The sequence below is a fragment of the Nipponia nippon genome, unplaced genomic scaffold, assembly GCF_047370975.1.
Source record: "Nipponia nippon isolate SJK-2023a ecotype South Korea unplaced genomic scaffold, ASM4737097v1 scaffold_2, whole genome shotgun sequence".
NCBI lineage: Eukaryota > Metazoa > Chordata > Aves > Pelecaniformes > Threskiornithidae > Nipponia > Nipponia nippon.
Window position 1 is genome coordinate 13,312,111 of NW_028262336.1, and position 23,316 is coordinate 13,335,426.

General features: G+C 41.5%; 1 protein-coding gene across 3 annotated transcripts in view; it reads left to right on the plus strand.

Annotated features, from left to right (window-relative positions):
• The first annotated feature begins 1,060 nt into the window (after nt 1-1,060).
• EPHA3 (EPH receptor A3) overlaps nt 1,061-23,316 on the plus strand; it is a 231,876-nt gene continuing 209,620 nt past the window's right edge. For 2 of the 3 annotated variants that reach the window (XM_087756247.1, XM_087756248.1), the window contains exons 1-2: nt 1,856-2,092; nt 20,153-20,217. In XM_087756247.1, the coding sequence (XP_087612373.1) occupies nt 2,002-2,092; nt 20,153-20,217 (156 nt within the window). In that variant the 5' untranslated portion in view covers nt 1,856-2,001. Of the gene's footprint in view, nt 1,128-1,855; nt 2,093-20,152; nt 20,218-23,316 lie in introns of those variants that run through there. The other variant, XM_087756249.1, reaches the window with a different exon arrangement.

Genomic DNA, 23,316 nt, shown 5'->3' on the forward strand with positions numbered 1-23,316 from the left:
GATCACCCTGCTCTTCTCCCTGCCCCTGGAGATGCCTGCTCAAGAGCCACAGGCATCTCGCTCTCTCCTGTTGGAAATTTGGCCAGAGAGGAGGTAGGTAGGGTAGGTGGGAAATACAAGTATAAGTGAAAGGAAGGCTTGGAGACATCAAACAACAGATGCTATTAGATTTGATGATTCCTTAATCTGATTGATTGAATAATCAAACCTGGAAACTGGAAATGAGAAGGAAAGTAACGCTCATGTCCTCAGCTGTACTCCCTTGAAACCAGTACCTGACCGAGACTGACTTCTCACGGCCTTCTCTCTCCTTTGGTTTGGCTTACATACGCTTCCAACCCCTTTAGTGCGGTGTAAACCTGGCGGAGCTAAACCAGATAGTTTGGGGTAGGCCAATATTGTGCAGGAGAGACAGTGGCACAGGCCCTGACTTGCAACGGGCCCAGCGCCTCCTCCTGTGGGGCAGGAAAGGAGCGCCACAGCTGAAGCGAGCCGGCGGTGCTGTGGTGCAGCGCTGCCCCGCAGGCAGCATCGCTGTTGATAAACTCGGAGCTCGGATGCTGCAGGCAGCAGTTCTCAGCTGTCCTGCTGATACCGGTGACCCTGAGGACCTGAGGACACATAGGACAATTCTTTTGTATTCACGAAGAGGAAGGTTGTTCGGGCATTTAACATACTGGTTTGTGAAACATGGGGGTTCGCTTCCTGCGGTATTAAAGGTTTTTGATGTTACTTCTGCGCTGTAGTTCCACATCTGTTGCCAAAGGCTCCTTTCCTCCCAGCCTGTTGCTTGCTGTCTGTGCAGATAGCATATGCATTCAGAGCAAGACCTCGTACTACGTGGATGCATAGCTTTGGTTTGGAGTAAAATATTTATTTGACCTCAGTATTATTCAAATATTTTCCCATTTCCACAGAACCACGCTGGGTGGCTCTGGAGACCTGAGATGAGTCACTTGGGAAGAAAGATGTCCATATTCTGAAGAAATGATCCACAGAAGCTTGGGAAGTGCTGCTCTGCAGCGATTCCCCCTGGGAGCGGTGGAATAGCAGTACTGCGTGCCTGCTGCTCTGCCCTCTGCTCTGACAGGTACTCTGGGGCCTGTGATGGGCTGAGAGGACTGCAGGTAAGGTGCACACATCTAGAGAATGCTTCTAAGCTACACATTTTACATGGTAACTTCTAGAGTAAAGCTGCACATCCCTACAGAGAGCAGCGTCTGGGAGGAGACCCCTACCAGCACCAAGGCTCCAGTTTGCTTTAAGTGAGGTCAAAGTAAGTCTGTTCTTTGGGGGTCGGACTTACGGTCCCGCGTGAAGCAGACCGGGCTAGAGTCACTGTGGGCAGCAAAGGGATGAATGACATAATTGGCATTTTTCTCGCAAGCCTGCTATGGCTGCGCTCTGAAACTCTGAAGGCTTTACCGCTACTTCGCAGTTGTATTCAGCCTAGGAAAGACCGGTAATTGGACGTGATCGGATTGTAGCTGGCTGAAACACCCAGCCCAGGCTTCCGAGTTATGTGACTTATGTCATCCTGTATTGCAGAGACCCTGCTACGTGCCGCATGCGACGGGGCATCTTTCCGGGCTCAGGGGCAGGTTCTGCGCTTTGCCCCCGTCCGGAATGTGGCACCCGCCCCTCCCCGTGCCACGGGGGGGGGTCCCGGTGCGGGGACGGCGACCTCCGAGCGCGCAAGCCCCGCGGAAAAGCCCGCTCGGGAGCGCCCCCCCCGCCCCGCTCCCCTCCCGCTCCCGCGGGCAGGCAGGTGGGCGGGGCGGCGCTAGGGCCCGGGGCGGTGCGGCGGCGGCGCGGGGCCGGGCGGGGGCGGCCCCTCCCGGGCGCAGCGCGAAGGCGGGCGCGGGGCATGGTCCCGGTCCCGCTCCCGCTCCCAGTCCCGGTGGCGCGGCGCAGCGCGGAGCGGAGCGGGCGCGGAGCGGAGCGGAGCGGTGGCATGCGGCGCGGAGACATGCGGCTCTGCCTGCCCGCTGCCCCGCCGACATGGACCGCCGCCGCCTGCCGCCGCCGCTGCTGCTGCTCTGCGCTGCCCTCGGCGCCGCCGGGCGTCTGAGCGCCCGCCCCGGCAACGAAGGTGAGCCGCGGCCCGGCCGGGTCCCGCCGGGGACGGGTGGGTGGGTGGGGGACCCGCTTCGCCTTCTCCCTTCCCCCGCCCTTTCCTATTTATTTTTCTTTTTTTTCCCTTCCTTTTATTTTCTCCCCTCCGTTAAGGTGGTCCCGGGCGGCAGCGAGCGGCTCCTCGCCCCGGGACCGTAGGGCTCCCTCTCGCCTTGCGCTGTGGCAGCGCGGCCCCGCTGACAGCCGCGCAGGGGCGGCCGCCGCCCGGGGCGGCGCGGTGCGGTGCGGGGGGCAGCCGCCCCACCCGCCCCCCAGGAAAGTTGGCGAGGGAAGGGCAGCCTGTGCCGGCCCCCGGCCCTCCGCCGGCGGGGCCGTGCGGGGGGCAGAGCCGCGGCGCCCGGGGGCGAGGCGGGAGGGGAAAGGGCAGGGGACGCTGCGGGCCGGGGGAGCCGGGCCGGGCCGGGCCGGCCCAGCCGCCGGCAGGTGCCCCGCGTCCCCGCAGCTGGCCGGCCGGGGCCAGCCGCCGCCTCCTTTCTAGCCTCAGATAGCTGGCTGAGGGCTGGGGCGGTAGGCACCGGGTTCGTTTGTTAAGTAATAAAAATAAGCTGTAAAGGCGAATGGGCAGCCCCCGTCTCCCGCAGCCCAGCGATAACTGAGCGGTGAGCCCTTTTGTATGTGCAGGGCTGGTGGTTTCACTAGCCATCCTCTCTTTCAAAACTTTTAATTAATACAAAAAAGAAGCTTGCTCCCCTATAAAACCTCCTTTTGGTTCCGTAGCGGTTTCATATCAGTTTTTTTAGTGAGTGAAAACGGTGTGTATGTGAGCGTGTGTAAATTTTCAGACACAAAGCACGAGTGGTTTGTTCTCCTTTGCTGTGGTACTTTTTAAAATGACATTTGATGAAAGCGCATGTTAGGTTTCAGAGAAAAATAACGACCACTAGACACTGAAAAAGTAATTGAAATACTTTTTAAAAAAGATAAGATTGCTCTTTCCCTAAAAAAAAAAAAAAAATGCAGCTTTTGCTCACTTGCACAGTGGACGCAGTTGGCATGACCAGGGTATCCAGTGTAATCATCTTTAGGGATAAAATCCAGAGGCCAAAGGTTGGGAAGAACTTCTAGGATCAAACAACCATGTAAAACTTACACCTGCTTCGGTTGTAGCATTTGCGTAGAGAAGCAGATATCAAACCTATTAGAGAAGTCATTTCTCCTGTACAGATAATGCTGATCTACTTATTGATATTCTGGGTGCTTGTGAGGTAAGGCAGTGAGATAACAACTTTAAATGATTTCTGGAAGGAAAAAAATGTAATATGAAACAAATAAGGAAAGATTCAAACTTTACAAATCCTGGGTAATCTTAAATCAGTTGGTTTTATTGCTAGGAAGGAAGCTGTGGTACTGTCATGCCAGAAGAGCAATACATCATCTGTTTGTATGCGTTATGTAAATTTGTTTTGCATGCACAGTGCTTTATAGGTTATTTAAAAGAATGTGCTTTTAATAGTTCGTCACTTTTAAGCCTCCAGATACATGCTATTTCGTAAATATTGTCATCTTTCACAAATAATTTTCAGAAATGAAACCCAGAGTGTTAGTAGGTCTTGTCTTATTATTAAAAGCTTTTTGGGAACGTATGTAGTTCTGTCAGTCAGCGGAGCAGCTCTGCCTCCATGGCACAGTCTGTAAACTGAGACTAATTATGCAAAAAAGATATTACAGCATTCCAGTTTGCAAAAACCCACTTTTTGTTTCTTTGTTTAAAGTCACTGGCACCGAGAATTGAGAAAGGAGGAAAAAATTGGTATCACAGAGAATGCGCGTTAAGCATACTTGTCCGAGTCAGCTTTCAGCAGATACTGCCTCTATTCTCTGTTTTCAGCTTCAAGAACTTGTATGATTTGGGCAATATTTTCAAAATGGCTAGTGAAAACAACAACATAAGTGCAGTTACCAGACAGTAACGCACTTTTTCATGCTTACTTTTTTCAAGTGTGTATTTTGCTATTCCTTTCAAAAAAAGGAACACTGACTGTTTCTTTTAAAAATGAGATCAACTTTAAAGGACTTCCCCCTCCCCCCCCCCCCCCCCCTTAGAAAAGCTCAGTAATTCTTTTATTTATTTACAGCACATTTAGGCTGATCATGTGAGTTTAGAAATCTGAATTATTATAATTTGCTGACACACTAAATTGTTTAGTGATCAAGTATTAGCATGCAGCTTTAAATCATGTCAGAAGATTGTTTTCTTCTTTTAAGTAATCTTTTTCTCACCATTTCACTTCCTTACTGTTGTTACCATAAATTTCTCCCCAAAGCCAGAGATAGATGTTTGTGTGGGGTATTTAGAAAAGTTTTCTTTTTCCATCACTGAGAAGGAAAAAGCTATACTTTGAACAGACATTGTTAATATAAGCATTTAAATAAAAATTTATACATTTTTTTCCTATGCTTTATATTAAAGCTACTGTTGAAATTCTTCTCGTGGATTGTTTTAACAAAGGACGGAACTAATTTTTGGTGTGCATTTATAGCTTTGTCAAACTTCTAGGGGACATGAATGTTGCAGTAGACATGTTGCAAGAGTATGTTCAGAGCTCCCAGTGACCTTTCCTAAATTTATTTGACTTGAAAGAATTATTCTATTTTTTAAGTACAACTTGAGTTAACGTGTAAAATTAATACTGAAGCCGACAACTGTTTGAGTTAGTACTAATACTGCAATGGAAGGGAGAAAAGGGTGAAAGAGGGGTTGAAAGCAAGTTGTTGGCTTACTTCACTTTGTGGTCTTAAATGCAGTCCTTTGTTTTTTCTTGTAGTGCTTGAATTTTTGTTAATTTGCATCATCCCAGAGAAGTTTTATTTAGAGGTTTTTTTTTTTTTAATGAAACAAAATTTTCCGCTGAGTTTATTTTTAAACTATCTGCTGTGCTCATCGCAAAGCTGCATGTGTTTTACCTACGTAATCACGGAGGCTCAAGAAGGTTCTCTAAAGTTCAGATTTATCTATGTGCAGTGGTAATGTGTGTGCCATTTTATCCGAGGCAGGAAAATGTCAGGAATATTTAACATCTAACTTTTCCAGTTTGAAGTTGCAAGCCGAACCCGTAGGTGCATAGAAACCACATGTTCTGCTCTTCCATTCTGTTGGATATTTTCCGCTTAGGGAGGATTGTGGGTTTTTTCTTAGAAGGATGCAATTTCTTTCTGAATAATTCCTACGGTATCAAGAAATCGAATGAGCTATATCGTTCTGTAATTTAATAATTTTTCCTCAATCTCTTCTGTAACTATATTGCCTGCCTGAGGGTACCAGCAACCTTAATTTCACTGTTTTATAACCCACAACAGTTAACACTTGACCTAGGTCATTAACAGGATTATCAGCAAATTTGTTTAAGCTTTTACTGACAACCTGAATTGCTTCAATAATATTTTGACTGTGCAGACAGGAAACTTCTTGTAACCTCTCAATCTAGCATAAAATTAATTTCTTGCGAACACAGCTACCAACAGATCAATACGGTAAATCTGCTTACAGTACTTGGTTTCAAATAGTGTCTGTTTTGGCTTACAGCAAGAAGGTTCCAATCAGCCTCTGTTTTCAGTCTGTATTGGATTTGGAGATGTGGTTTCATCTTTTATTCATTGATTACCATCTCAGAACTTTGTATAACTGCGCAATTAAATGCACCATTTTATCTGGGCTGGTCTCTGTTAACACTTAAAGTTGCTAAAGACGACTTACTGTGCCTTTGTAGTAATGACAGCTCTTGGCATGGTTTTGAAAAATGCGGTGTTTGCATGTGGAGCAAAATGCCTGCCCAACTTTCGCATGTAATTTTGGGAAAGGCTGGCGATACTGGGAACTTTTCAGTGGAATCTAAAGGGCTTGCATGGGGAAATGTTTTTTAGAGATCTTGCCTCACTGTATGTCGGGTATCATTAGGTCCAGATAAGTCTTCATGTGTCGTGACACAATTCCTGCTGGTGCCTCTAGCTTGCTCTTGAGTGTTTATCTGTAAAAGAATTTAAAAGTACGCTTAGAAATCTTAACGTGATACCTTTTAAAATTTTATTTCAGAAAGCTCAAAGTCATGGGAGTCTAAAGGGCTGTTTTTCATACAGCTGTATCTTATTCAAAGCTTCTGTGCTTAATCCTAAGCTGTACGATTAGACAAATAATGAACATGCTTTAAAATTCACACCATGATGTTTTTAAAATCCTGTGCAACAGGAGAAGTTGGGTAAATTCCTCATTTTCTGTCAACATTTTTGATAGCAGGCTGTAACACATGGAATAATTTATTTTCTTTTCTGTTTGTCACTGAAGTTTGTCTTGACTTACTGCTGATTTCAATACGGTGTATTAAGAAGAAAAATCACTACGTTGTCTATAGCAAACTTAAAGCAGATGTTTGAAGTATAAAGACGTCCAAATTTGACGCAGCAATTAATTCTTATTGCAGTTAATTTGGATACAACGTATTTGCTGCCCAACGAAGCAGTCGGGGCATAGAAACGGTTAGAACTCTTCTGTACTCTCAGCCTCAGGAAAACAGGCTTCAGAGGCACTACCAGAAGGGAGAGCATTAAACAGATAATAGGCACGCTAAGTTTAACGGTTGTTTACATGAAATCTTTGCAAATCAGGAGTGCATTCTGATTGAACTTAAATTTTTCATTCCCATCTGGGAAGATATACAAATTAGTTTTAATTTTTTTTTTATTATCTGCCAGAGGTGGGTAAATTGCTATCAGTATACTTACTTTTGATTCTGTTTGAAAACTCGCAAGTTTTCCTCTAGAAGCGAATGTAATGACTCTCGTTCTTGTAATCCCCACTTGATGAAAGTTTAGAAATACGGATGCAGGTGTTCGTTTTCTTGTTTTCAGAGCTCTGGATTTTATCACCAGTGAGGGTCACTACAGAGCTGTTACCGAATACAACAGCGCTGTTCGTAGATTTTTATACGGAGCCTGAGTTAGTTCCATAGGGTACCTGTAATTAACGTAGGTACCACCGCTTTGTAGCTGCTGTTTGATTTTTCTTTTAAAAAATATAAATAACTGGAGATATAATCACGTCCTTACTTCTGTTACAGTTCAAAGCTCTACTTGGTGGAGCTGGTATTGAAACACAGAAAGGTCATTGTGGTACCCTAAAGTGCAAAATTGACTGGACTTGTCCAGAGGTGTTGGATGAAACTTGAGAGGTGGGGCAGAGGGATCTCAGTAACCTGTCACCTTTCTGAAAGATAATGCCAGTATCTGAACAGTTGGTTTTCTGGAGTGAGATGTAGGGATTTTAAATTTTTTTTTTTTTTTAACATTTCTTTTCTTATGAAAACAAATTGTTCGATTTGTTGAAGCATTGTTGAAAATTGTTGAAAACATATTTATGAGGAAGAAGAGACTTACAATAAGAAATGATACAGTGAAATGGGAGAATTTTTGTTTACAAACACGACTACTGTTAAACGATCCGTTTTGCTAAAAGTCCACTGCAGTCGCGTAGCTTTTATATTTTCATATTTAAACTGTTTTAAACAAGAACCAAAACTTAAAAGAAAATACTTTAATTCAGAAGATTAGATATGAACTCCCGGTGGTGTGATTTTGGAAACAGAACGTGGTAGCAATTTGCTGGGTTAGGGTTGTATTCCCCACCGGTAGCCTTGTGCTTCTTAGTTTCTTAGGCGCTTGATAAATCCCAGCACAAGTACTTATTTTGCAGTGTAAGTACTCATTTTGCAGTGTGAAACTGATGTAAGATTAAAATTCCGTCCCTTGGACTGAAAATTCCCTTTAAATTTCTGCAGTGAATGAATGAAAGAAATAAAGATAGAGAAATAAAGATAATCCTGTCTGAAAGAAGTCTTGGGGTGGTGACAATAGAGTTCCAGTCTGTGAGAGTGATGGGTAGACTGAATGAAACACCAGTATGTACAGCCTTAAATTTGCAGAGATGTTATTAAACCAGACACACTGTAAGCAGAAACTTTAGTGTCACGCTCCTTTTTTTTTTTTTTTTCATTAAACTACTGTCTCCTGCTGTTTCAGGCAAAATATGGAGGAAAATCCCATTAATCTGCTGGAAAAATATTGATGAAAGAAGAATAGCAGACCAAACGAACAGTGGTTGAAACTTGCTAGCAATTAAGTGAACAATAGGATGAATGTTAAGGTTCAGTCAGGGCAGTTTAGTGTAATAAGGTGTGGGAATGGTGCTTTCGTTTTATTTTCCCCAGCTGGTTTTTCATACCATTTTTATATCTGTATTTGGATGGAAAGGTTCGCATTGCATTGGTCTCTTCTTTTAAAAATAATAATTAAAAAAAAAACTGCTAAAGCATAGCTGCCTCACATAAGAGGACAATTATTAAAACGAGAACTTTTACATTGGTGCGTAGGAAAGGAAGGTTTTATAGAAAATCTAGGGTGAAGTGTTACCATTTAAATAAATAATAATTAAAGCACTGAAACATGTTTTGGTCCATGGTAGTCTTCCCACAAACTTTGTGCAGTAACAAATAGCAACGAGTGACATTGGATTTCTTCATTTAGGTGTTGAGAAGCTAGAAGGCAGCTAGAGGGTTTTCACTCTGCTTGCTTTTTTTGAGGGGCAAGGCTTTTAGAGAGATCTCTTTTGGAGAGGGAGAGAGAAGGATTATAAAAAGAGCATAGGTAGGCAGAGATGAAGTGAAAGTTGGACCTGAATCTTAGAAAAATCAGACCAAAATCCAAACTTTCTCCAATTAATGGCAGTGTTAAGAACCCAGAATTCAGTGCTGACAATGATCTGAACACTGAGCAAAGCACAAATCAAGAAATTCCTTGCCTCCCTGAAAGTCTAAGCTTTGTTTACATTAGTAAGCTTCATGACTTATGATTTACCAGTGGTGAATTGCAACAGAGACTGCAGCTTAGGCAGGGTAAAGGCATTTTTACCATTCTATTTAATCTTTCTGTAATGGTGCTTTCTTTAAAAAAAAAAAAAAAAAAAGCAAAGCAAGTTGTGTCTGTCCAGCCTTAATGTTCATGACCAGCTGTGGAGAATACCCACTTAAGGTATTTATATCAAAACAGGTTCTGAGATGGTAAGGGCCTTATCCTGCAAAAACTTTTCTCCCACAGATATTTTACCTCAGATAGCAAATGTCCTAGCAATGGTTGAGAGTTCAGCCTTCCTGGAGAAGGCGATTACAGCTATGGAAAATGTACTGTGCTCACCCAAACCATCTAGAGGTAACCCAACTCTAGGGAAACCTCATCGGTCTCTTTTGTTCCTAGCCCGCCCACCCATACTGCCCCGCAGTCTTTCTCTCACGCCTGTCCTTCTTCTTCTGTCTCTTCCTTCCCATAAATCAGCACTCAGCCATAAAGAGTAGAAGGCAAATATCATCTTTTTTTTTTTTCCTGTGTGGGAAGACTGCAGGTCCAGTCCTTTTTACTACATGTTGTTTACTAGAAGGGGGATGCTTTGATCCTGTAGATGCCCAGAAAAAAAAGACACAGGAAAAGAATCATATGTTTAATGGCTTTGCTTTTTCCATAGTTAGTTGGTTGTGTTGATCCCAAAAGCTGGGTTAGAGCCGGACAGAGGATGTTCAAGAAATCGAAGCAGAAGTTGTCCATGCTAACCAAGGAAAGCAGTTTTGGAGAAGAGGTGTGAGGAACATGCTTAGTTTGTGGAACATAATAGAAACCGGGGCCATTTGTGGGAAGGTAATGGAAGTAGAGGAATAAGCAGAAGACAGGGGTCTGAAAACCTGGCTTGTGGGTAGATGGGAATAGAACAGTCATTTAGGCATTTACCTTTGTTATAAATATTTGTATTTCTCACATATGGAAATAGTGAAAAAAGATGTTAGAGGGGTTTTGGTTGCAAAGGCAGCAAATGAAGTCGGGGCAATTCCATTTTTCATATGGATAGCTCAGCACACATGTTCTGCATTAATTACCTCCATAAATTCTGTTAACCTGGCAAACAATGAAAATATCATGTTGGTGACATCACTGTATTGGAAAATAAAACTGGTTTTAGCATCTTGGTTTTCTCAACATGACATTTGAGGAGATTTCTTATGCTATTGGCATTTTATTCCCCCAATTTGCACCAAGATGTTTAGTAATTTGCTCTGTGGGTTTATTTTGTCTGTGGAGTAGCTGTGTAAGGACCCAGGCATTTCATAGCCCATGGAAGCTGGAGTCCTCGATTCATGGAATTAGAGAAGAAAACCTTGACAAAACTCTGTCAGGGCACACCTGAGTAGGTGGCTTTCCAAATGCAGGATTCTCAGAAATTTTTTTACAAGTCTTAACCTCTGTGTTTCAAACTTAAAAAAAATCCCAACAACAACAAACCAACTAAAAAAACCCAAAAAACAAACCGCACAATCAAACCCAACACAACTATATTCACCTGCAAGGGTTTCTATTTTTCTGTGCCCTATGCGAGGAATTTCTTAAAAGCATTTTTTGTCTTAGCTGTGGCACGCTGCCAGCTGATTCACTTGGTGGGGGTATCACAGCCTTTTTAACAAATAAATGGTCATTTGCTGGACTTATGCTCTGGTCCCTGTCTCAAAAATTTCTGTCATCAAAGGACTGTCGGTTACTTGCTGTGATTTTCAGTGATTTCAGGACCTTGAATATGTTTGAACTGCAGTAAAATTTGTGGGAACTTAGGAACTTTTAGTCACGGGTGCTGCATGTGCCCAGGTGTCTTTTCTGTGTCTTTTTGGCATCTATAGATTTCTAGAAACTGAGCATGTTGTACTAGGTCTTGAATTCTCAATTTACCTTAAGTGAACATGGGCACTATGTAGCAACATTTTTTTTCCTCCTTTAAGTTGCTAGAAGCCTTCCCAAGGGGGACCTTTGTGATACTCTGGTAAGCCCCAAATCTGTCAGATCTTAGGACAGCTTAATTCTGCAAAACTAGTGAATACTGAATATTATTCTTTTTTCCCAAGGGAGGAGGAATGCAGAAGTAAAAAGACTTAGTTGTGCAGTGTGCTTAAGCCTTTTTAAGAAGTGCTTTAGAGCTTATTAAAATTATTTGAGTAACGTTTGCTGTTGAATTTTGGCTAGACATAGGCATATGATGCCATTTTATGTGCCTCAGGATTTAGGCACCCAACAGGACTGGGAAATACGACACACCCTGCGAGAAACCCGCTTCTATTCTGGGCTCATGAAGGGCATAGAGGGGCTAGGTTTAGAGAACTGAATCTCATCCTTAGTATCTGGTATAATTTTTCTTTTTTCCTGAGAAAGGTGAACTTGGGTTTTGGAATTTAAACTCCCTTTTAACACAGTTGCCCTCATTTTGCATTGCGTGTTTAACACAGTGCTTCACTGATGTCAGATTTAATGCTATAGTAGTAGAGTAGAATGAGATTTGCAGGATTTGGATTTGAATGTGAGTTCAGCTGAACGGTAATTCAGGTATCTAAGGGTTTATGCCTCTTGTAGGCGGTACTGGAAAAGGACCAATTGGGACTGTTTTAAAAAAAAAAAAAAATGCAAAGAAGTGAAAGCGACACAGTAATTTGGAACCCATTAGGTTAATCCATTTTTAATTTTTATATCCTTGTCTTAATGAAAAGAACTGGCACATATCAACTTACAGGAAATAGTCTAATAAAACCAAAACCTTATTAGGCCCCTTTGATAAACATTGCATTCCAGCCCACCAGTCGTATGTTTTTGCATACTTGGAAATTGAGCTTTACGCCACTTTAACAATATGAACAGAACTCTCATGTTTCAAACTAATAAAAAAGAAATAAAATCTGTTTTGTCTGTGTTCATCCATGAGAATGGATGGGCGGTTGTCAACATAACGCAGGCAGGTACTCCGAGAAAAAGCAGTGTACAGATTTGTCACCTCACTCCTACAAAAAAAGCTGCTAGTTCATATGTCATCATCGGTGCAGAAACGGCTTGTCTTTATTTTCTCTTTACAGTAGCCAGAATAACTTCTGGGAAGTGCTAAGGTAGGAGGTTTGAGTGTGTCTGCACACCTGCATAGACTTGATACAGATTGATGAGAGGGTAAGGTGAAAGCTTTACGTACGCTGCGTAGCCTTAGCTATTGCTTGGAGTCCCTCCACAACAGGAGGGGGGCAACGGCTTTTGGCGTTACGTGAACACTCCTGAGATTTCTAGCAACAAAATGTTTACTCGTTTTCTGTTCTGCTTTGAAATCAGTTCCAGTTTTGTCTGCTAAGGAACAGTATAGCTCTGCAGTTTTGCTCGCTGAAACCTCTCATGTGAAGCTTTTGTTTTTGGACCTGATTGTCGTTGTCCTGTCTGTTCAGGAGACTTAGGACAGTGTTGTCCCTTTTCTGCAGACAGGCTCTATACTTAGGAAAAGGAGGAAGACTGCTGGAGAGCTTCTACTTGGCATCGGGTGCAGGTGATGAAAGCCAGGCTGGCTGGGCTGAGGCGCACGGCGAGCTGTGGCTACCGGTTAGCATGGTCTGAGCCACCGCGAAGGGGGCACGGGAGTGCTGCTCGTCCCTGGCAGCATTGAAAGTCATGCTGTGCGCAGCAAGCAGGGAGAGGTCGTGGAGCCTCCCTGATCTGCTCTGGTTTTGCAGTTTACAATCTGTGTTTTTATTTATAGGCATTCCTGCATTGCTCATCGTTGTCCTCTGTTCCCTCTTCCGTGGCAGCCTTTTGAGAGAAACTTGCAGTAAGGTTCCTGCTTTGGCTGCTTCAGTATTCAGCTGTAGGAAAAACTGAGGTATCTAAATGTGGCCTCAGACGCTCTTGGGGAGTGTGTTTGATGGGAAGAGTAAAATCTGGGAGGAAAATGAAACTCTTCCTCTTCAAAAGCTGTGGGCAACTGCTATAAAAATAGAATTTGCCAAATAATCCAAATTGATGTAGGAACTTTGTATGTTCTATAGAAGCAATAATCTATAGGGTAACTTGACACGTATTGCTAGTCTTTTGTCTTTTCATCTGAGATTTGTGACACAATCTCTTAATTTTGGAAACAGTTATTTACTGAACATTTAAAGGAAAGTAATGGAGGCTTGAGCTATCCAGTCTTCTTTTGTGAAGATTCCTGTGTTCAGTATTGCAGCAACTGTTTTTTAATTCATTTTGGTTTTCCCTTGTTTGTTCATCTCTTGCCCCCACCCTGGAGGAGTTCTTCAGTCAGCAATTTAACCACAGATTGAACATGACAGTTGCCAAATTTGGAATGTTCTGCACAAAATCAGATTTGTATTGTACAATATAACGGCACAGGCAAGAAGGGTTGAAAGTGCAGACCTCACAGCATTGTGCCTCTCGAAGGACTGTAGTCTGGCTTTGAGCTGTAGCAGAAATCTCACTGAGAAATCTCACATTTGGAAAAAAGTTGTGCAGTAAGTGGGCCAAACTTCGTTGACACTTTGGTTGGGTATGCGTTACAAAGTATGTTCTGTTTGCTGTTTTTAGGAGACTTTACTCCGTGTAGCTTAGTGTCACTTTGCTCTTAGGGTGCCCCAGGCTGGAGGGAGACACAGCTGTAAAAGCAGAGTTAGTAGATGGGGACCTAGCAGATCTCTCTTATGCTAAAGTCATTTTCTTCTGAGCAATAATTACATCTTCATTACAACATCTGAGGGGAAATGTAGGACCATACAATTACAGCAGACTTGACTTTTTTATTAATGGACAAGCAGTAAATCAGGCCTCCAGTCTGCTGCTTAGAACCAGGCTTCGCTGTTGAACACCCTTCCACGAAGAGAGTATTGCATTGGTTAGCATTGCTTCATGGAGTGGTTTCTTATCTACTGATTTTACTTATTTATTTATTTGTTGTCCTTTCCAAAAGATTTCATGGTCTACCTTAGCAAACTGGAGCATGATTTCAGCAACATCAGCATGACAGCTGATCCTAGTTGGTGATTATGGTGAATGCACCAAGGTGCAACTTTGCCCTTGCCTGGGCCCAGCCTCTCTGTAGGTGTTGCTTCTAGCCTCAGAATAAACCAAAGACACAAAGCTGATCTGCTGCAGCTCCTCTTATTTCCCTTTTGCCACTGCTGAGGGAATGGAAAGTTGAGAAGACTCAGATCTGTACCCATAGGTGGATGAAAATCCAGGTGCAAGTCCCTTTAGCTAGGAAGAGGCCACCATTCTAAAAATGTACGTCAGGGTTTGCGCTGACTCCGCTCTGTCCCACCCCAAAACCAAGTTTTGGCTGACTTCCTGCCGCAAAGTATTTTCTTTGCTGCTCAGGATTATATGACATGTTTCAATTATGGGCATTCACCATTTTTTTTTTTTTGGTTGCATAGCAAATCTAATTTTCCCATTTGTTAGCATTTTTTTAATAACTAACTAGCATTTTTCTAAAATGACAGTTTGATGCCAAACAGGAACACACAAAAAAGTGGTGGTTTCTTGTTCTTTGAGGTTTTTTTAACTTTTAATTGGAAATATTAATTAGTTGAAGAGGAATATTTTATATATTTTTACCTCATTGACTATTACTCTGTATTTTTGATGTAAAGAGTATGATTTGGAAATGCTTTCCAGTGGTGAAGTTGTTTGTAGGTTCTTCTTTAGATATTGCAAGTTGCCTCCTAGCAGACTTTCCTCCCCATTTCTTAGGCAGTGAGGGGGGTCTCGGGGTGGTTCTACCTGGCGCAGCATTTGTTTGGTTTTTTGTTTTGTTTTGTGTTTTTTTTTTTTTTATTTTTTTATTGGGGGAGGTATTTATACTGTGTTCAGTTCATTGTAGCCGTTGTTACTCCACATGTTTCTGGAAATGCTGCTGCTTTCAGAGTGTATCCAGGTGTCTTGTTAGTTTTACAGTTCTTTTTCTTTCACTTGCATTACTTACTCCTGATGAGACCTGCTGTTAGTGAGCCTTGCGGCAGGCCCTCTGCCGTCACCCTCAAACTGGAAGCAGTCTCTGGTAGCGTGAGCGGGCCCGCCTGTCGGGCTCCACCCGAGCCCTCATTCGTCTTCTGCCTGATGCCATGAAAAGGAGAGTTAGCTTTGCATTTTGCCTCCATGCCCCTGCTCCAGTTGCTGTTAAGAGATTCATCTTTGCCCCCAGGTGGAAACGCATGTTGAGAGAACTAATAATGCTTTCTCTTGTGGCTGTGAATGGGGAAGGCCAGAAGAGTTGGGCAGGAGAGAGCTTCTAAAAAGAGAACATGTTCTTAATCAGCATTTTGCTGGTATGCTGCCACTTGGCAGAAACAGCTATGGTGTACGGTAGGGTGAGCAAGGCTGTTGTACGGAAGGACCAAGTCACTGATTTTTAGAGCCAGAAGTGATGGTTGCTCAGTTTGTATAGCACTGCAGTATTTTAATACCAGTAAATTCTCCCTCATACTTACCACTAGTTTTAAAAGGAGTTAATTACATGGTGGGAACCAATGGATGACACTGAGATTTTTAGACAGCACTTTTTTTTTTTAAAGTTGTTTAATGAGTATTCCTCTGTGTCTCCGTAGCATAACCACTGATCCTTTTAAAGTCATTCTGTAGGAAAAGATTGTTGAGAGCACCAAAGCTGTTCAGCTAGTTTAAGAGTTACCCTTAGTAACTGGCTGGTCAGCCTCAGAGGTTTCTGTAAGAGTTAGCCGAGTGATACTCGCACGGTTTTGCAGCAGGAGGAGATACAAGGAGTGCAAGTGAGTTGAGTGAGAAATGCGTAAGCTTCAGAAAGAGCCTGGAAATCCTGATTCTCTTTCATGTGGCCTGACTTGTAAAACTACCTCTTTACTCTCTTCTGGAAAGCAGCAATAGTTAGAAAGGAAGAAGAGTTATTGGCTTTATTTTTGGGACATAATATGCCAACCCTTCCTCTTCTTCTGTCCCCCAATACCCCATTTAAGAACATGAGAGTTGTGAGTAGTCAGACCCTGAAGTTAGGACCGTAGGGGACCTGCAGTTACGATCGCTGGCACAGCCGTGCTCTTCACTGGGCCAGTTGTTCCGGAGGACCTGGTTGTTACACTTGCAAGGAAAGAAAATGTATTGATATGCGAAGTAGCTTAACCTCTTTTTTTTTGTTTATTTTTGTCTTTTTTTGAAGACACGGACCTTGCACAGGACAGTGCCACAAGAAAGGTTAAACTCCCTTCTTTCCAGTTCCCTCTTTCATGTGATAAACATGTGGCTGTAGGCAATTGTAGTATATTTAAACATCGGCTTTCATTTAACTTTAATTGTATATGGGAAAATGTTAGGGTCACATTGATATATGTCCACTGATTGTGATCTGACTGAATATGTCTTCATGTTACACTTCATGAATTGGTCAGGTTAGTTTTGTGAACCAAGGGTTGCCTTTTGTTACACTAGAGCATATATCAGGGTGAAAAGAAGTTTAAATGAGTAATCAAGTGCTTGTGTAAAGCTTTACTTTTTTACTTTTTACGTAATCCTACAAATGCATGCCAAAAATTTCAGACAATTGATTCTAATCCATTCTTTATGTATTTCTTCAGGCTTAGTGTAGGGAAATGCTCTTTTCTCCTTCGATTTCTAGATTAATATGTAATGTTAGGACATGTAATGACAAAATGTAACACTACCCGTCCCTATCACTTTTGTCTGGGGACCATGATCATTGCAGCCTGTTGGTTCTGTATTAATTGTTTGCTCTGTATCGAGGTGTGCAACTCTCTCTTGAAGTCACAGGAAAAATGAGTGTCGTAGAAGCTTTTTTCAGGGAGAGGGAAGTGTTTTTCTCAGGTGACTAGCTGAAAGGAAATACATTTTGCATTTTAGATACTGTTAAAGAACAGTATACTTTTAGTGCTAAGTATTTTTTTTTCCCAATTTTTTATAGGGAAAAAGTATTGTACGTATGATTTTCAGTTGTATTCCAAACAGTTTCAGCACTTAGGCAGTCTACTTTGTGTTTCTGCTTGCCTGTAATATATTTCTTACTAGACAAATGATAAAGACATCCAAGGAAAGCAACAGTTATCTAGGGGGTCAGTATAATTATGTTTTCTTTCTTTGGGTATTTTTTCCCTTCCCTGGTCTTTTATTTCTTGGCATTTCACAAAAAAAAAAAAAAAAAAGGAACAAGTGGTCTTTATAATCACTGAAAACCATGTGGCTGGATAGGTGAAGGAACTTAGTGTTTTCTGATCTTATTCTGCTAGATATTAAATAGTTACTTGACATGACAAGCTTTGTTCCATCTTGCACAAATGAAAATGGAGGAAGTTAAAGACTCTGCAGTATGAAAGCATATAAATATGTTTAGCACAAAACTAGTTATGAATGAAGTTACAGGTCTGGAACATACCTTTGCTTTCATTTTTTTTGTCAGTGATGGTAGCGTTCATACCACTCTTTTTAGGTACCTACTTGCATTCTCTGACTTGCATCTGAACTGGAGTTCTACTGTAGTCTAAGGATTTCTAAAATGTAGTGAAACGCGTATGGGCATGGAAAAGTAGTTTGCCTAGCCCTGTCAATTTGAAGGAGATGAGGAAGATAAGGAAGGTGGAATGAAGGAGAGACGCTGAAAAAGTGTTGATGTCATAGATTTGATCTCAATATATTGCACGACAAGTTGCCCCATGGCTGGGACATCCACCTGTCGTGGACGACACATGGCTTGCACTGAATACTTAATTGCCCCCCCATGGCCCTGTTGTAATGCTTGTGTGTGCTTCTTGAAGGAGTACCTGGTAAACCTGCTCTGAGAGACAGGCAGGCAGTAGGGAGCTGGCATTATCGAGGTGGCATAGAGAGAGAGACAATGATCCTGAATGCTGATCTGCACCTTGAGGGCATGCTCTAACTGCTAGGCTGCTTGGCAAGTCAAGAAGGAAACTACCACCAGGTTTTGATTCTATTGCCTCTTTATTTTTCCAGATGAGGCTGATGAATTTGGACTGAATTCATAAATTTCAGAGTGGCTGCAATCATGTTTTCAAGAAGCTTATTCTTAAAGAATATATATGTTACTTCAGTTACTTCTGAGTGATTTGCCTAAACAACTTATTGCCAAGTACTTTACCTCAGCAGTCATACTTCCTTCACCACCATGTATTGCAGATGCACAACAAACATATCTCTCTTATCCCAGGAGATCCATAATCTGTGGGAATTTGTAGTCACGAAAGCAAGAAGTGCACTTTTTTCTTTTGAATTTTTATTAGTATTTCCTTTTTTCAGATGCAAACCTTGCTTCAGAATAATCTGCCTAGAGCCCTATGCACTCAATAAAGGGCTGACTGATTTTTCTTTGCGTAGGTGATTGAGAATGTAATTACTGATAAATTTGGAGCTGAGCAATATATAATACTGGATTATGTTCTTTCTGTAAGATTAGGAAAGATATTTTTATTGAGGTAGGTAAAAATTTAAAATACTGTTGCTTTCTTTTAAAGGGGTGTATAACTGCAGGGGGAAACATTTTTCCTCACACAGATGGCAGAGCAGCTTATTCATGGTAGTATAGCACTGCGTATATACACATACACAACACAAATGCATGTGCACACAAATGTAGACAAATGTGTATATTTATGGTTGTTTATAACATGGTCTTATTTCTAATACTGTGCACCTGTTTTTCCCTACTCTGTCTCCTCCTTCTGTACATCCCAATAACAGGAAAAAAAATGCCTTCATAGCTCTATTTTTTACGTGATGTCCAAAATTAAACAGCAATTAAAAGCAGAATGATGAAATAATACAAAAAAATTAACTTGTCAGAGTCATAGATAATTTCCCCCATTTTTTCCCTTCCCAGTCCTATTCTTTTACTTTCTCTGAGCACCAATACCCAGACCATCTGGTTCTGGGAGCAGTGACAACCCTTCAGGCTTACAAATAGAAGCTGAAGCTGGTCAGACTGCTACCCTGGCCACCTCTAAGAGATCCATCATTCTCAGGTGTTAAAATTCCCTTGCATATGATCGGATTTATTTCTTTTCTCATTGTCAGTAGTTTCCATGTTGAAGGAAAAAAAATGGAGGGGTGAGAGGGCAGGCAATGAAAGTAAACCCAAATTGCAGATAATAAATATTGAAGGTGCACAAATTGGTGCGGTTGCAAACAGCGTTGTCATGTTGTATACTAATGCTTCATTGGTTTGTGTTTATATAGAGGCTATGTTTTTTTTGTAGGATACTTTGTATCAATTCCTGTTCTGCTTCATGTTAATAAATAAATGGGTAGTTAGGGAACTGTGTGATTAAGCACTTGGAGTCTGTATGGCCAGGATTAGGAACAGAATTTATTTTTGTGCTTGTAAAAAACAAACAAATACCAAAGACAAATATCTTTTAAATACTTGTCATGTTTTAAAATGGGTATAAAACCACTGAGATTTGATTGACTGGAAAATGTCTATATCAGACTGTTTACAAATAAAATCTTCCTTACTCTGAAAATTGTTGCATGCCTCAAAAAAAAGATAACAGCAAGATTAGCGATGAATTGATGGCCCTCTTTAAAAGTAGGTTTGTCTGAACTTATAACATTGTAAATAATTACTTTTGTATCTAATGTGTTACACATGACATTTAGGAAACACTTCACTACTACAAGACAATTTGAGAACAAATTAGATCAGAAGGAAGAAAGAACTGCAGGAAAGACTTTAATCAGCATTCATTATTTATTCCTGTATTCTGAGAAAATTATATATGCCAAATACAGGCCTTTAATCAAATAATGATTAAAATATTCAGATCTCACCCATGTAGTTAGATGCATTGACCCAAATTTCAGGCGTCCAAGGGGAAAACGCTGTAGTTTATACAGCTGATAGAAGTGCTCTGTTCCCACCCCCTGCTGTAATTAATTTGGCCAGCGATCCCTTGTTTGTTTTTTGTCACTTTTTTTGTTTTGAAAAGTTCCCCCGTCTGCTGTTCATACCATGTTTTAAGATAAACAAGACAATCCTTTTTATTTGTCTGTCTTTTTCTTCTTTGTAGCTAACTGCCAGGCCACCTGAACAAATCAACTGCTTCACAAGGTCCCCAAATAAACACGTCTTTTGGTACGGGTAACTGAGGTTAACTGGACAGAGGCAAATGAAACTCATTCCTCTTCATTTTGTCTTCTTTTGTAGTTAATCTGCTGGATTCAAAAACAATTCAAGGGGAGCTGGGCTGGATCTCCTACCCATCACATGGGGTGAGTTCACTAGACTGTGAAATGGAAAAGTGCTGCTACAGACCAATGTGCTATTTAACCATTGTTTCCTCTTCAGAGGACACCGTGCAATAGCACTGGATCTTTGGAGCTTCAAAAATAGCCTGCTCTAAACTTGCAATATGTGGCTTACGTAGATATGGCGCCTTCCCTTTAGAACATACAATGCACTGCATGTAACCCCCAGGAAGAGCTCACTCTTACTGGAGAAAATTATAGCAAGAGGTGCATTGAGAAGAAAAAAAAATTGTCTTTAGGTACTGTTCCTTCTATCACGATGTGTATGTCTAAAATATATCATGGACTGTTTCATAGTATTACTTGCTAATTTATTCAGATGGCAGTCGTGGAAAGTGAAAAATGTATGGACATAAGCGGGTGATGTAAGTACTTATTTGGTAACTTTTGTGCTGAATTGGTCAAGTATTGTTACTTATGAGTTAAAATGTTATTAAAGAAATGTCTAAATAATGTTCTTGACGGATGTTTTTCTTTTTCTATTTACCTTGTATCCAGATCAAATGAAACTAGGCATTCTATTTGGAGAAGTAAAAGAGCAGTCTTAGAGCATTTGTGCTTCTGAACTTGCTAACTCCATCATTTTTACACAGCACTTGCCACCAGTCGCTTTTTAAAATTTTTGGTGACTTAATATAAGTGCATAGTATCCAGTGGTGCTGATATCTGGTCACTCCCCAACTTCTTGTCTCTGTGGAATGTATATGTGTGTTTGTGTGTAGGAACAACCCCTTACGCTCCTTCTACATTGCATAGCACAGATATGCCAGGAGACTCTTGCATTCCTGCATTCTGTCCCCTGAACAAAAAATCCTCCACTTGGCAGGCCTATGCCCTGGTGTCTGGAGCTTCCCTCGCCCTCAGAGAAGGCTATGCCATCAAGCCTTTTCTGGAAGAAGGCACTCAGAGACCTGTGGCTCCTTCTTTTGCTGTCCCGTCACTTGTGCCTGCCCTCATGGTGCTGTTTCCTTCCTCTGTGGCAGTCTGAGTTTGGTTTCCTACCTTTAGGATGACAACTCCTAGAAGTTTCCATGAGTCTCTTCCTGCTTGTGTCTTCTACCCTATGGGTAAACCTCTGCCAGAGAGTACTGCCACTTCTGAGTCCTTGGGAAATGTTGTCTCTAGTCTTGATAAAGGGTGAGGAGTTGCAGCTAAGAGTGCAGCGACTGTCCTTTTTCCAAACCAACTGCATTTTGAATTCTCGGTGTTGGCAGGTATTTGCTCATTGGTTTGTTTGTAGGACCATTAACATCAGCTTTCTGATTCCTCTGCAGCTTTGGGCAAGTTATTACTTCACCTTTATCACTTTTACAGAGATTAGTGGTAACAGTACTTTCGGGTCTCTGCCTTATGGGATTCAGTTGTTAATATTTAAGTAGTGCCTTCTTGATATTAAGCGTTATTCAGGTGTTTAGCACTATTTAAGGATTAAGGCTTGGTTTATTTTTTGAGTTTATCCATGAATCTCTCTCTGTGTCTCTGAAGAAATTGTTCCATTCTCATGGGGAAGAAGTGGGAAGAGGGTTCATGTTTCTTTCTAGTGGCTGTTCCTGCTGACTTTTCCCAATAAGAAACCTCTATAAACAGGATGTCCAAGAGGGAACTCTCCAGCAATTTCTCTCTCATCAGTTTTTTTGTCTCCACTTGCATTTTTTTCTTTTTACTTTTTTTTTTTTTGGTTTCTCTCCCAGCTGCCCTGCCCTCCTCTGCTTTACTCTTCTGCTCTGTTCCTCTCCTTGCAGCTGTGCAGATCTACTGCTCTGCTCCCTGCAGCTGTGCTTCTCTTGCCTTGGATGCCTAAAGCAGTTGGTAGGGAATGATACAGGGTATCTTGGGGGCTATAAGAAAAACAGATGTGCTACATTACCCCGCCAAAAAGGGGCCCTAGATCTCTCAAAGCAATTTTATTAGCTTCTGCAAGTTTTTGTCAGGTAAATCCAGCACAACTTGTTTGTGTGTCTGTGCATGCTGTTCCTATTTACTGTAATATCCACAGATATTGAAGCCAAAGTAAATCATGGAATTGTACTGGTGTTCTTACAAGTTAATGAAATTCTTAGTTAAAAATCACATGGTAGTAAATTAATGTAGATCATGTACTGTGAGTGTTTTTGTAAGAGAACCGAGACTCTCAACTGTAGCCTTCAAAATACTGTGAAATTTTAAGCTTACATATTGAAACACGAATGTGAAGTATAGAAATAGTAACATCCCTCCTATCTGAATTGGCATTTTTCTGTAAAATGATGACAACTTGAACATCATGTGAAAGAGACACCTTCTTTTTACAGCCCTTTATTTATAGTCAATTAATTAAACCTGGTAAATGTGGCTGCATCTGTCCCTGAGCTAACTAAAATATGAACTTAAACTTTAGTGGAAAAACATTATAATAAAGATGTCACATCATATTGAAAGATTGCTAATAGCATAGTGGTGATTTACAAGGTAAAGCTAATAGAGCTACACTTCAGGCTGTGACTCAAAAATGAGAATATTGGTGTTGTGCCAGTTCTTCTCCAGCATGCAGCAGTGTTCTGATTGAAGCCATAAATGTCAGTATACTGAAGCTGGTGACTTACAGAATTTTTAAGAGTAATTTAGCCAAAGTGTTTAATAAACCTCTTACTAGGTTGATAATTTTATCTTATCAATACACAATATTGATTGATTTCTGGGAAAACAACCCAAACTGATTGGTTGTCATTTTCAGCATTCAGTGGTTCTTTTTTATTCTTTTAAGTCTGCCTCGACTTGGGCATGTATAATAACAGCTTTCCAGAAATTCCTGAATATTCATCTAAGACTTATAGCTCATTTGTATTCAGAGATTTCTGTGTCCGACGTAAGAACACTCTAATGGCAGTGCTTTAGACCATGGTTAATAATATCACCCTGTAAGAAGGTGATCTCTCCTTGAACCATCCCACACAGCCACAATCTTGGCATCAGTAACGCTGATCTGGTCAAGCTCATTAAAATCCCTTAAGTACAAAACATCAGCCCCTCTATATAGCAAGGCAATGGAATTAAAAAAATATAATAGCGGGCTTTGCTGATGCT